At 43.7% G+C, this 12,054-nt stretch overlaps 1 protein-coding gene across 8 annotated transcripts in view; it reads left to right on the forward strand.

Annotated features, from left to right (window-relative positions):
* Positions 1–2,187: 2,187 nt before the first annotated feature.
* Positions 2,188–12,054, forward strand: part of ULK4 (unc-51 like kinase 4) — a 512,654-nt gene continuing 502,787 nt past the window's right edge. For 7 of the 8 annotated variants that reach the window (XR_003796601.1, XM_029242047.1, XM_029242045.1 and 4 more), the window contains exons 1-2: positions 2,188–2,331; positions 11,470–11,663. Coding sequence is in view for 6 of the 8 variants with exons in the window: in XM_029242047.1 (XP_029097880.1) it covers positions 11,526–11,663 (138 nt within the window). In the remaining 2 variants the exon portion in view is untranslated. Of the gene's footprint in view, positions 2,332–11,469; positions 11,664–12,054 lie in introns of those variants that run through there. The other variant, XM_029242051.1, reaches the window with a different exon arrangement.

Consider the following 12,054-nt stretch of genomic DNA (forward strand, 5'->3'; position numbering starts at 1 on the left):
AAGAGGAATCCGCCTATGAACTCATAGTGTTTACAACAGTGCAGCTTTTCACAGCGCATGTTATAGACCTTGAGGATGCATTTATTTCAGGAATAAATTTTTCCTGACTAAACGGTTTGTTTTTACTTTGTAGCCAGTGAAGATTTAAGATTTTCTAATAGCAGCTAGAATACACAAAGCCCATTTCAGGGCCCATTCTGCACACTTACCATCATTCAGAGCCTTCAAAATATGTATTTTTTTGTTGTTGTATCTTCTATCCAGGATCCAGGTGAATTTTCTTAATTTGTTTGCCCTTTCCCTAATTTTTTTTTGCCTAACTTTACATGTATTATTATTTTGCATGCTTCTTCAAATGAAGAAAGATAACCAATAAGTGATTTTTTCTCCTCTGCAATGTCTAACATAGTGCTTTGTTCAAAGGAACTTTGTATGTGACTGAATGAAGAGATTCTTTATGATAATCTAGACAGTAGGAAGAGGAAGCAGAAGGTATTTCTGAGAGGAAGAGGTTGCATGTAATTCAGCATTTGGTATCCTTCATGTCAGATTCATTCTTACCAACTATAATGAGAAGGAAAATCTAAAATTAAGGTGAAGGCAAAGGTCACCCTGAAAGTGACCAGGAATTGAAGCAATTAAGAACATGGTGTTTCAGCTCTGCCCTGTTCAAGAACCTAAACAGCACTCAGCTGTTTTTTATTTTTTGAAATCGAACTAATGCCTGTTGAGGTCCTACCTTTGGTCCAGTGGTTGTCACTGAGCGGGGTGAGTTTTTCCTTCAAGTACTCTCTAGCTTGTGTTTGTGATATTGTCTTAAAATTATCTATAGCAGTTCTTAAACTTTTCTGGGTCATTGGTACCTTTGAGAATCTGATCAAACCATAGACTCTCCACCCAGAAAAATGCACATGCACACAACATTTTAACTGCCTTGGCAGGTTTATGTATTCCCTGGAGGCATCCAAAGAACTTAGGCTAAGAAGCACCAGGATTTGGTATTGTTTCTGACATGAACGCGTAGGCTGTCAAAACTCGGAATAAACTAGCTGATATTTCATTGTATGTCTTGATTAATTAGGAAGTGATAGATGAGGAATTTTTTTCTACATCAATTCTCTTAAATACAAAAAACTGACAATAATGGCTAATGTAAGACTCCTGAGAAGGCAAGAAGGGTTAGAAGTCAAAGAATAGGAGATGTGGTTAACTTGAGATCAGAGAGAGGCACGGTTCCTACACGTAAAGGTTTGCAAAGCGTGGTCCCTTATCGGCAATATCCACATCACCTGGAACCTTGATAGAAATGCGAAATTAGGGGCCTCGTCCTGATTTACAGAATCAGAAGTTCTGTGGGTGGGTGGGCTTGTTTTAACCAGCGCTCCAGATGATTCTGATGCCAAAGTTGATAATCTCTGCGCTAACTCGCATGGAAGAGAGGAGCTGGTGTTAACGTTTCTGGTGGTTGGAATTTGAGAACGTGGAGCTTTGAAAGTCATAAGCAACCAACTGGAGATCAGGGATCTGGTCTGTTTTCTCATGTACAAGAAAGAAGGTAATTCATAGCCTTCTTTTTTCTAAAGGGTCAGGAAGCTATTCGAGGAGCCATTCGTTATCCGGATTATGTCGTCACGTCCACCTGAACTCTGGAGGGCGTCAGAAAGAAAAAGGATGGAAGGAAACGGAGGACACTGGGTGCAGGAAGAAATGACGAGGGCCCAGGACTCCACTGCCACAAACTATGCAACTACCGCCCAGGTAGTTCTCCTCCACCCGCCCAAGCCCCCAGTCCCCACACACAGTTCTGATGGACACTGTCCAACGCTGCCGCCCACGTCCGGGCCCCAGCCAATAGCTACTCAAAGTGCTCAGCCAGTCAGCGCCCCTGTGCTCCTTCCGGCGTTCGGCGTGCTGCCCTGGAAACGGGATGGGCTAATCCAAACGCGGAGGGGTGCAGAACTCGCAAGGCCGGTCGTCGACGCTCTGAGCCCTGCACTTTTTACCCCGACCTAGGGTAGATCGGTGGACTCGTCCTAACGCTGGGCGCGAGGCGGCTTCACTTCCAGGCCCCAGCCAATGGGAAGCGAAACTGCTCAGCCAATCAGCGCCCTGCGCTCCTTCCGGCGTTCTGCGTGCTGCCCTGGAGACGGGCAGGCCGAATGCAAACACAGAGGGGTGCTAGAGCTGCACGGCCTCACGCTGTCGGCCTTGCTCCATTGCTTCGCCCCTGGCTTTTGGCCAGTGGACTCGTCCTAAGGGGTCGGGGGCGAGACGCGCGCACTGGCGGCCGGCCTCCAGTGGACCTGCGGCTTTTCCCCACCGAGCTAGAAGGTGAGCGGTAGTGCCGTTTTTAAGGTGGCTTCCTGTGTCTTTCAGCGTTTGTTGGAGAGATTGTAGGCCTGCAGGGGAGCCAACCACCACCCTCCCTCCCTCCGTGGACCCTGTGACCTCGGCGCCCCCTCTCTCTTCGTGTTCTGCTTTGTGTTTGTGTTAAACCCTGCACAACTTTTGGTTCAGGGTACGCGGGACACCTATTCTAGACCTGGGTTCGGGAGATGCGCTTTATAGACGCCCCGTATTCGGAGTTTTATCCCTTAAAACGCTGACTTAGCTTTCCGGGTTCTAAGCCGGCCTCGCTGACTGATGTCGGTGGACGTGGGGAGGCAGTGAAAGCCGCCAGTTCGCCGGCCGCGATCTACTTGGGGTGGGGAGGAGAGGGTGTTTACGTAGCGACTTAGAGCCTACACTTCCGACGTCAGACCAGGCTCAAAGCTTGCAGTTGATTTGGTTCGAAAAGTGTTGCGAGGAGGAGCACTTGTTTAGTGCTTAGCATAGTGCCCGCCGCCTTTTGTGCTCTCGGGAAAGGTTGACTTCGCCTGCGGTTTTCAAAGGTAGCGCGCATCCGGACGGCGAGTTAAAACGCAAAATTGCTGGACCCTGTTTCCAGAGTTTCCGATTCAGTAGATCTGGGCCCAGGGCGAGAATTTGCATTTCTATCGAGTTTCCTGGTGTTGCTGATTGCCGCTAGAGAGGGAGTTAATGATTTGAAGGTGGGGATGATTAAGAGGAGGGTTCACTCATGTCTTTACCAGCGTGCTGTTACCACCTGAACCGTTTCAGAGTTTATTGAATGTAGGTTCTGTCCGCTGAATCTTAAATGCTTCAGTTGCTCGTATGTGTGAATTCCTCTGACTTCTGGCTTCTCAGATGATACCTAGGTGAACTTGTAGATTAAAAGAGACTTAAAAATGCACCATGCTTTTAGAAAATGTGGAAGACTAAACTGTGGTATATGGGAATGCACACTACAGTGAGAAAACTATAAAGAAACGCATCAAAGTCCGGAGAGTGATTACTTTTGGGGAGTAGGAGTTGTTATTGTCCTAGGCTCAGGGAAGGGATTCTGGGGTCGCTGGTAAAGTGCTATTCCTGACCTGAGTGATGATTACAAGGATGTCTCTCTTATAATAGTACATTAAAGTATACATTTATTTTGTGGGTTTTTCTGTATTTGTGTTTTATTTTACAAGTTGAGGTTACAAATGTTAAAAAAAATGCATATTAGGAAGTCTAAGGTGAGGAACATCCCTGGAGTGAGTCAAAAAGAATCTTAGTCATGGGCTTTCAAATTTGGAAGATAACTTAAACTTAGAAGACCATCTGATCCAATTCTTATTTTAGCCTAAGGAAGTTGAGCTCACAGAATCGGGAAGTGCTGCAGGTAATAAACCCTTGTCTAAACCCAGTTTGTAATTGATGTGTTTTGTTAATTTCAGCTGCCTGCTCTGCTCAGATGCCTCTATTCAGTGAAAGGTTGAGGACGTGAATTTGGCCTGACTCAAATTCAAAATTTTAAGGTTTTATTTTCTTGTGGCCTAAAACCTTGTTTTCAAGAAATCACTCATCTTACATAAAAACTTATTTCAACATCTTATTCTGATGTATCCTAATGTACCAATTCGTGAACATTTAATTAAGGTCTCTGGTTATTTTTTTTGCCACATAATTACTCCTGTTAAGGCTGCATTTTAGTGGGTTAGGACTCGGCACTGGTTCTGTTTACCTGAACCAAAAGACTGGCACACATTTCTCCAGGAAAGATGGGTTTATTTGGCATCAGCAGGGAATCCCAATTCGGGGTGTGTAACCATGACAAGCCACCGTGCAATTCCCCAGCATGGCAGGGAAGGCGAAAGCTTTTTTTAGAGAGGAAAAGGAAGTTGGGAGGGCTGTAATAAAGAATCCATGGCTTTTCATTGAGTTGAGTCCTTGCCAGCCAAGAGGAATCTTTCTTCTTCTCCTTGGGCTCTGCTATCTTTGCAGGGCATGAGAGCTCCCCGCTTCTGGTCTTCTGACTCTAATTGAGGTTTCTGTTTATTAGTTTTTTACACTTCTCCATTTTGATCAAGATTTTTCTCTGAAAGCATTGCTGATCAAGAGTCAGGTTTTCTAGTTTCAGGGGCTTTTTGTCCCTCAATGTCGGGAAGTATCTTTCCTGGGTGTAGTGTCTCAAGTCGGAGGGAAAGTGCACAGATGGGAAACCTATTAAGGTCACAAGTAACAAGGAAAGGTAGGAGGGAGAACTCTCAGGCACTTTTAATCTAAAATGCATATGTTGTCAAGATGATAGACATTGGCGATCCTCTGAAGTCTTAGGCCATCATCAAAGGTTTGGCTTCTGTCTGGTTAGGCCATTCAAAATGGCTGTTCTCTGCTCTCTGTACACGCCCAGCTTGACCAGTCCCTGCCTCACTCACGTGACTATCCAATCATCTTAATTATAGAGGTTAATTAGTCCCTGGTAACTGATGAGCCCATCTGATGTCAATTCCCACCCCCGTAAATGGTAGCCTCCTCCTCCCTTGAGTAGTGAAGAGTGCTGCCGTGTCCTGTCCTGCCTGCTGTCTGCCATACACGGTGGGGTGTCACTCCAGGACCTTGCTTCAGGCATGTAAGATCCTCTGTCCAGTAAGCCATTTATGTCTCTGTCACTGAGTCTGGGCTCTTCGAGGCTTGGCAGCTACAAGGCTTGCAGGCCTGAGGGGTGCAGCCTAACAGTGGCAAACTTCCAGCAGGTCTGATCTGGATATCTTGGGAAAGCTGTCTCATCAGATAATGTCTGCTTCAATTCCGGGAAATCTTTACTTTCAGGTCACCAGAGGATGTGCAGGTCCAGTCAGAGTGCGGTGCTTCCTTTAGATGTATTGTGAATCCAAGAGTTGTATTCCTTGGAGTTTGGTGGCACAAGCGTTGGTTACTAGTACTTGATAGGGGCCTTTCCAGTGATGCTGAAGACAGTTCTTCTGGAAGTGTCTTTTCCAGTAAATGAAATCTCCAGTTTGCAAGGTGTGATGCTTAAGGTCTTCGTCTCCTGAGGGTGCATGGTAAAAAGACTGCCCTACCGGGCTTCCTTGGTGGCGCAGTGGTTAAGAATCTGCCTGCCAATGCAGGGGACACGGGTTCCAGCCCTGATCTGGGAAGATCCCACATGCCACGGAGCAACTAAGTCTGTGCACCACAACTACTGAAGCCCGTGTGCTTAGAGCCCGTGCTCTGCAACAAGAGAAACCACTGCAACGAGAAGCCGGCACACTGCAACGAAGAGTAGCCCCTGTTTGCTGCAGCTAGATGAAGCCCGCACACAGCAACAAAGATCCAGCACAGACAAAAATAAATAAAATAAGTAAATTTAAAAAGACCGCCCTACCAAAACATGTTTGTTTTTTTTTTTTGCGGTACACGGGCCTCTCTCACTGTTGTGGCCTCTCCTGTTGCGGAGCACAGGCTCGGGACGTGGAGGCTCAGCGGCCATGGCTCACGGGCTCAGCCGCTCCACGGCATGTGGGATCTTCCCGGACCGGGGCACGAACCCGTGTTCCCTGCATTGGCAGGCGGACTCTCAACCACTGCGCCACCAGGGAAGCCCATCATGGTTATTTTTAATAGAGACGATTAGACCTTTCAATGTTGGAGTATCTCTCATTTTATTAATTGTGGGTAGTAAGAAGCAGGGGACAAGTGCTTTGGGTGTCCTGTGATGATCTCAAAGGTTGAGAGTTTCTGAATTCCAAAAGGGGTGGATCTGAGATTTAGGAGAACCAACAGCAATGCTTTTGGCTAAGGTGTTTGGAGGGCCTTTACACATTTTGCCAATTGAGTCTTCATAATGCTGTTAGTATGTTCAACTAAAGCAGAGGATTGAAGATGGTAAGTAAAGTGTAAGTGTTGTAAAACCAGATGAACAGCGCACACTTGTTGAGGCACCTGGCCTGTGAAATGGGTTACTTGATTACTATGAAGTTTGAGAGGAGTTTCCCAAGTAGCGATACTCTTTTCCAAAAGGACTTTAGCCACGTTAAGAGGCAGTAGGCTGTCTGCAAGGGAAGTCCAGTGAAAACGTACAGACCGTGACTAAATCATACTTTATTCACTAGATGAAGTTTTATGAAATCCATTTGCCAGACCTCAAATGGTCCATCATGCAGATGAAAATGTCCCGGGGCAGTACGCACAGGCCTACATGGGTTGTATTTTGACAAGTGAGGTAGGCACCTTTTGTGGCCTTCTTAATGTTTCCCCAGCAGTATTGATTCATGAAGGCTATCATTTTGTCAGTAGACTGATGCTTTAATGCATGTACAGTGGTGAGGAGTGGGGATCTTGGTCTCCCATAGGACTGTTGTTACTTAGTTCAAACCAGAGCTTTCTCTTCTATCAAACCAACAGTTGCTGAATTTCTAATTTTTTTTTTAAGTCAGCTTTCTTTTATTTTTATTTATTTATTTTTGGCTGCATTGGGTCCTCGTTGCTGCGTGTGGCCTTTCTTTAGTTGCCGTGAGTGGGGGCTACTCTTCGTTGCGGTGTGCGGGCTTCTCATTGCGGTGATTTCTCTTGTTGTGGAGCACGGGCTCTAGGCGCGTGGGCTTCAGTAGTTGTGGCACATGGGCTCAGTAGTTGTGGCGCGCAGGCTGTAGAATGCACGCTCAGTAGTTGTGGCGCACGGGCTTAGTTGCTCCGTGGCATGTGGGATCTTCCCGGACCAGGGCTTGAACCCGTGTCCCCTGCATTGGCAGGTGGATTCTTAACGACTGTGCCACCAGGGAACATCCTGAATTTCTAATCTTGTTTTTCCTTTTCTGAGGCCAACTGTTGGGCCTTTCTAGCCAGTTTTTCTAAATTATCATTTGGAGAAATATCTCTTTGGACCGTGACAGAGGTTTGGCTGCCGTTGGTCCCTTTAAGGGCAGCATTCCTTGCAGAAATAGCAGCAAGGTGATTTCCTTTTGCTTCCAGAGAGTCAAGCTTAGAATGCTGTGGAATCTTAATAATAGCTAAAGCGGCAGGTAAAAGTATTGCATTCAATAATTCCAGAACATAGGGGCCACTTAAAATTTTATTTCCACTGGAAGTAAAGAAGCCACATTGCTTCCCCAACATTCCAAAATCATGAGCTACTCTAAAAGCATATCTACTGTCAGTGTAAATATTGACACTTTTGTCCTTGGCTAAACTACAAGCCCCTGTAAGGGTGTATGTTGGGCTGAAGTAGCCATAGGTAAAGATGCTGCCTCAACAACATCAAAAGGAGTTCCAATAGCATACCCAGCAGAGTATTTGCCGTTGTCACCTTTAAAATAACCATCAGTGAACCATGAGAAGTCACGTTTACCCAGTGGAATTTCCTATAGAACCATGAGGTGATTCCTGTGGAGAGGTACTTTGTTGGTGAAGGAGGGGAGAAGAGTAGCCAGGTTAAGTTATTACAACAATAAAAGAGTTATGGGAGGGGCAGTTAACAAAAGGATTTCATAGGTGGTGAGGAGGCCAGCTGATAAACGTTGAGTGTAATGAGAATTTAGGAGAGCTTCTATTGCATGAGGTACAGATGGTTAAAGGGGATCCCACATGATTTTCCCAGTGGCCTTAACGAAAGGGCAGTGGCTATAATGGCTCTAAGACAAAGGGGTATCCCTGTGCCACAGGGTCCAGGTGCTGTTTATAATACCCTTTGGGCTGATGGTGGTCTCCATGGGTTTGGGTGACTACCCCAAGGGCATGCTCTTCCTTTTCATATACAAAAAAGAAAAAGGAAATACGATAATGGGGATGCCCAAGGGCAGGTAGGTTCATCAAACTCTATTTTAAGGCCTTGAAGGCTGTGTCTTGTGGTCCTTCTCAAAAGATTGGGTTGAGGTTGTTATTGTTGAGTAAAACATGTAGAGATTTGGCTGTAAGCGAAATGTGGGATCCAATTTCTGCAGTAACCAACTAGCCTGAGAAAACCTCACAGCTGGTGGTTAGTTTTGGTTTTGGGAAACGTAGGCTGCCATGAAGTCTATCTGGGTCTAGGTGTAGCCCTTTTTCTGATATTAGATGCCCTAAATATCAAACCTGGGTTTGGGCAAATTGCAGTTTTTCTTTGGTGACCTTATGTCCCTTTAAGGCCAAAAGCTTTAGGAAGTGGATGCTATCTTCCTGTGTTTCTGTTTATTAATTAAAAAAATTTTTTTTATTGAAATATAGTTGATTTACAATGTTTTAATTTCAGATGTACAGCAGAGTAATTCAGTTATACATGTTCATTAATTTTTTACAGTTCTTTTTAATGAGTGGGTTTCAGGGAGGAGAGGAATGTAAAAGGGACTTAGTAAAACTGTTTCTTAAAATAGATATTATCTGTGCCTTTTTTGGGTTTGATTGATTTAAATTCAAAACTGTCCCACATTTTTTCTACTTAGAATTTAGGAATTTCGCTGTTAGTAGTTCGATTTCTTATTTGATCTAGATACCAGGTTTATAATCCAAATGACTAAAGGTAATTACTAGCCTATAAGTGTTTTTAATTTTAATTTTTATTTTGGCTGCATTGGGTCTTTGTTTTGTGCGGGCTTCTCATTGCGGTGGCTTGTTGCGGAGCACGGGCTCTAGGCACATGGGCTTCAGTAGTTGCAGCACATGGGCTCAGTAGTTGCTGCACATGGGCCTTAGAGTGTGTGGGCTTCAGTAGTTGTGGTGCGTGGGCTCTAAGGCACGCGGGCTCAGTAGTTGTGGCTCGCGGGCTCTAGAGCGCAGGCTCAGTAGTTGTGACGCAGGGGCTTAGTTGTTCCGCGGCATGTGGGATCCTCCTGGACCAGGGCTCGAACCCATGTCCCGTGCATTGGCAGGCGGATTTTTAACCACTGCACCACCAGGGAAGTCCATGAGCCTATAAGTTTTTATAGTAGAATTTTTCCCATCTTGCAGTAAGTTTTAATTTCATTGGAAGTTGGAATCATAGAGTTATTCCTAGATTCTTAGATTAATGGTTTCCTATACCAAGACAGGGGTCAGTAAACTATTGCCTACGGGCCAAATCTTGCTCCTCTGTCTGTTGCTATATGGCTTATAACCAAAGATGAATAAGTTCTGGAGATATAATGTACATCATCGTGATCATAGTCAGCAAAAATGTACTATGTACTTCGAAGTTGCTAAGAGACTAGATCTTAAATGTTCTTGCCAGAAAAAAGAAACAATTATGTGATGAGATGGTTACCATCATAGCATTACTTAACACTATTATAATGTATAAATGTGTCAACACGTTGTACCCTTTAAACTTACACGCTGTTATATGTCAGTTATACCTCAGTAAAAATATTGAGATAAAATTCACATACTATAAAATTCACCCCCTTTAAAATTGTACAATTCAGTGAATTTTAGTGTATTTACAAAGTTATACAACCATCCACATTATCTAATTCTAGAACATTTTATCTGCCCCCAAAGAAACCCCATACCCATTAATTTATTGCTCTTTTACGTTCTGTTTCATAGGGATTTTGCTATGTTCTGACTTCCTGGGTACCATACGGAAACATAAGCTGTTTTTAAAGAGGATATCTTACTGCTTGGATAATTTCTGGGAAGTTTTATGTAGTTTAGCATGTATAATCCTCTCAAAGAGATGCCAGTTTAAAAGATGTTTTTGGTTGAGTAAATAACTTTGTTGTTGGAAATATATTTAATATATCAAGTCCATTGTTTTATTTCAGTTTTAATTAAAAATCTAGACTAGTGGGCTTCCCTGGTGGCGCAGTGGTTGAGAGTCCGCCTGCCGATGCAGGGGACACGGGTTCGTGCCCCCGGTCCGGGAAGATCCCACATGCCGCGGAGTGGCTGGGCCCGTGAGCCATGGCCGTTGAGCCTGCACGTCTGGAGCGTGTGCTCCGCAACGAGAGAGGGCACAACAGTGAGAGGCCTGCATACCACACACACACACACAAAAAGTCTAGACTAGTAAAAGACTACATCAAATTGTTTTTCACTCAGGAATACTAGGGGATTTTTCTTGGCAAAGAAAATGAACTCATTATCCTTGATAATGATGTGGATGTTTTAAAAAAAAATTCTTGATTTAAAACAGGAGTTGGCAAACTTTTTCTGTAAAGGGCCAGATAGTAAATATTTTAGAGGGTGTGCAGGCCATAGGGTCTCTGTTACAACTACTCAACACTGCCATAGTAGCCTGAAAGCATCCTTGGGCAAAATATATAAATGATTGAGCATCACTATGTTCCAATTAAGTTTAATTTATCGAATAGGCAGCAGGCTGGATTTGGCCCAGGAGCCAGTAATTTGCTCAGCCAGTAGTTTATTTGCTTCGAATAATATTTGGATTGACGCCAATCCTTATGGATTAGATAGATGTACTATCATTCCATATTTGTTTATAGAGTGTATTCACAGACATTGTCTCATTTCTCATCATTTGGGTTTAGGTGGGGCATATTACCCCATTCATTATACAAATATTGACACAAAGTGCTTTCCAGTGTAACAGAGAAAGTAAGAGGTATCAAGATACACTGGCTGAAATCTCACTCATTCCCTGATTTTGTTCCATGTGTTGGAAATAGCTGTCATTTTCATTATTTTTATTAAAGTCTTGTTACTAGGGCGTTGAATATTAGTTTGTGAATTGTTTCTTTTATTTTTTTCCTTTTTTCATTCTATGAAAAAGACTTCAACATTTGTAGGTGAATATTTTGAATTTATAGAATTATTAGATTTATTTACATATTAAATAGCTTAGGCTAATTAATCATGCAACTAGCTTGCATTAAAAAAAATAAATTTATTTATTTATTTGGCTGTTATTTGGTGTTCGTTGCTGTGTGCATGCTTTCTCTAGTTGCAGTGAGTGAGGGCTACTCTTTGTTGCACGGGCTTCTCATTGCGGTGGCTTCTTTTGTTGCACAGCATGGGCTCTGGGTGCGTGGGCTTAAGTAGTTGTGGCTCGCAGGCTCTAGAGCGCAGGCTCAGTAGTTGTGGTGCAGGGGCTTATTTGCTTTGCGGCATGTGGGATCTTCTCAGACCAGGGCTTGAATCCGAGTCTGCTGCATTGGCAGGTGGATTCTTAACCACTACACCACCAGGGAAGTCCCAAGCTTGCATTTTTAAGTGTCATTTTTGTTTACTTTTTAGGAGCTAGAGATGCTATTAGGCTGCCATTTTATCAAACGTGAGAAGTCAGCCCAGAGATGGAAAACTTCATTCTGTATGAAGAGATTGGCAGAGGAAGCAAGACAGTTGTCTACAAAGGGCGACGGAAGGGAACAATCAATTTTGTAGCTATTCTCTGTACTGATAAGTGCAAGAGGCCTGAAATAACCAATTGGGTAAGTCAAGTATGTTTCCCTCCCTTTGGGAAAAGACAGTTATGATCAGATAGAGTTAAGTAGTATGTAAACAGAAGCCATTGAACTCACTATAGCAAATGGCACATTTTCAATTTGGAATGGGCAGCCTTTTCTCTGTAGTGCCACCAATCCTGAATAATGACTAATAAACATACCCAAGTAATTAGCAACTTAGGTTTTTGTTGTTTGTTTTTGTAAGAGTCAGGGAAAATATACTCTATATTAGATCACTTACTTTTAAATTTAGTATATGATTATGAAGCTTTCCAAAGGAAGTACATTGGGTGAGAGTGACTTGGGTTTGCAATAGCTGTACCAACTTTACAGCCCAGGCTCCTTGGACCAAACCTAGCTTTTTTTTTCCAACTTT

The sequence above is a fragment of the Monodon monoceros genome, unplaced genomic scaffold, assembly GCF_005190385.1.
Source record: "Monodon monoceros isolate NGI ecotype Baffin Bay Population unplaced genomic scaffold, NGI_Narwhal_1 Super_Scaffold_3, whole genome shotgun sequence".
NCBI classification, from domain to species: Eukaryota; Metazoa; Chordata; class Mammalia; order Artiodactyla; family Monodontidae; genus Monodon; species Monodon monoceros.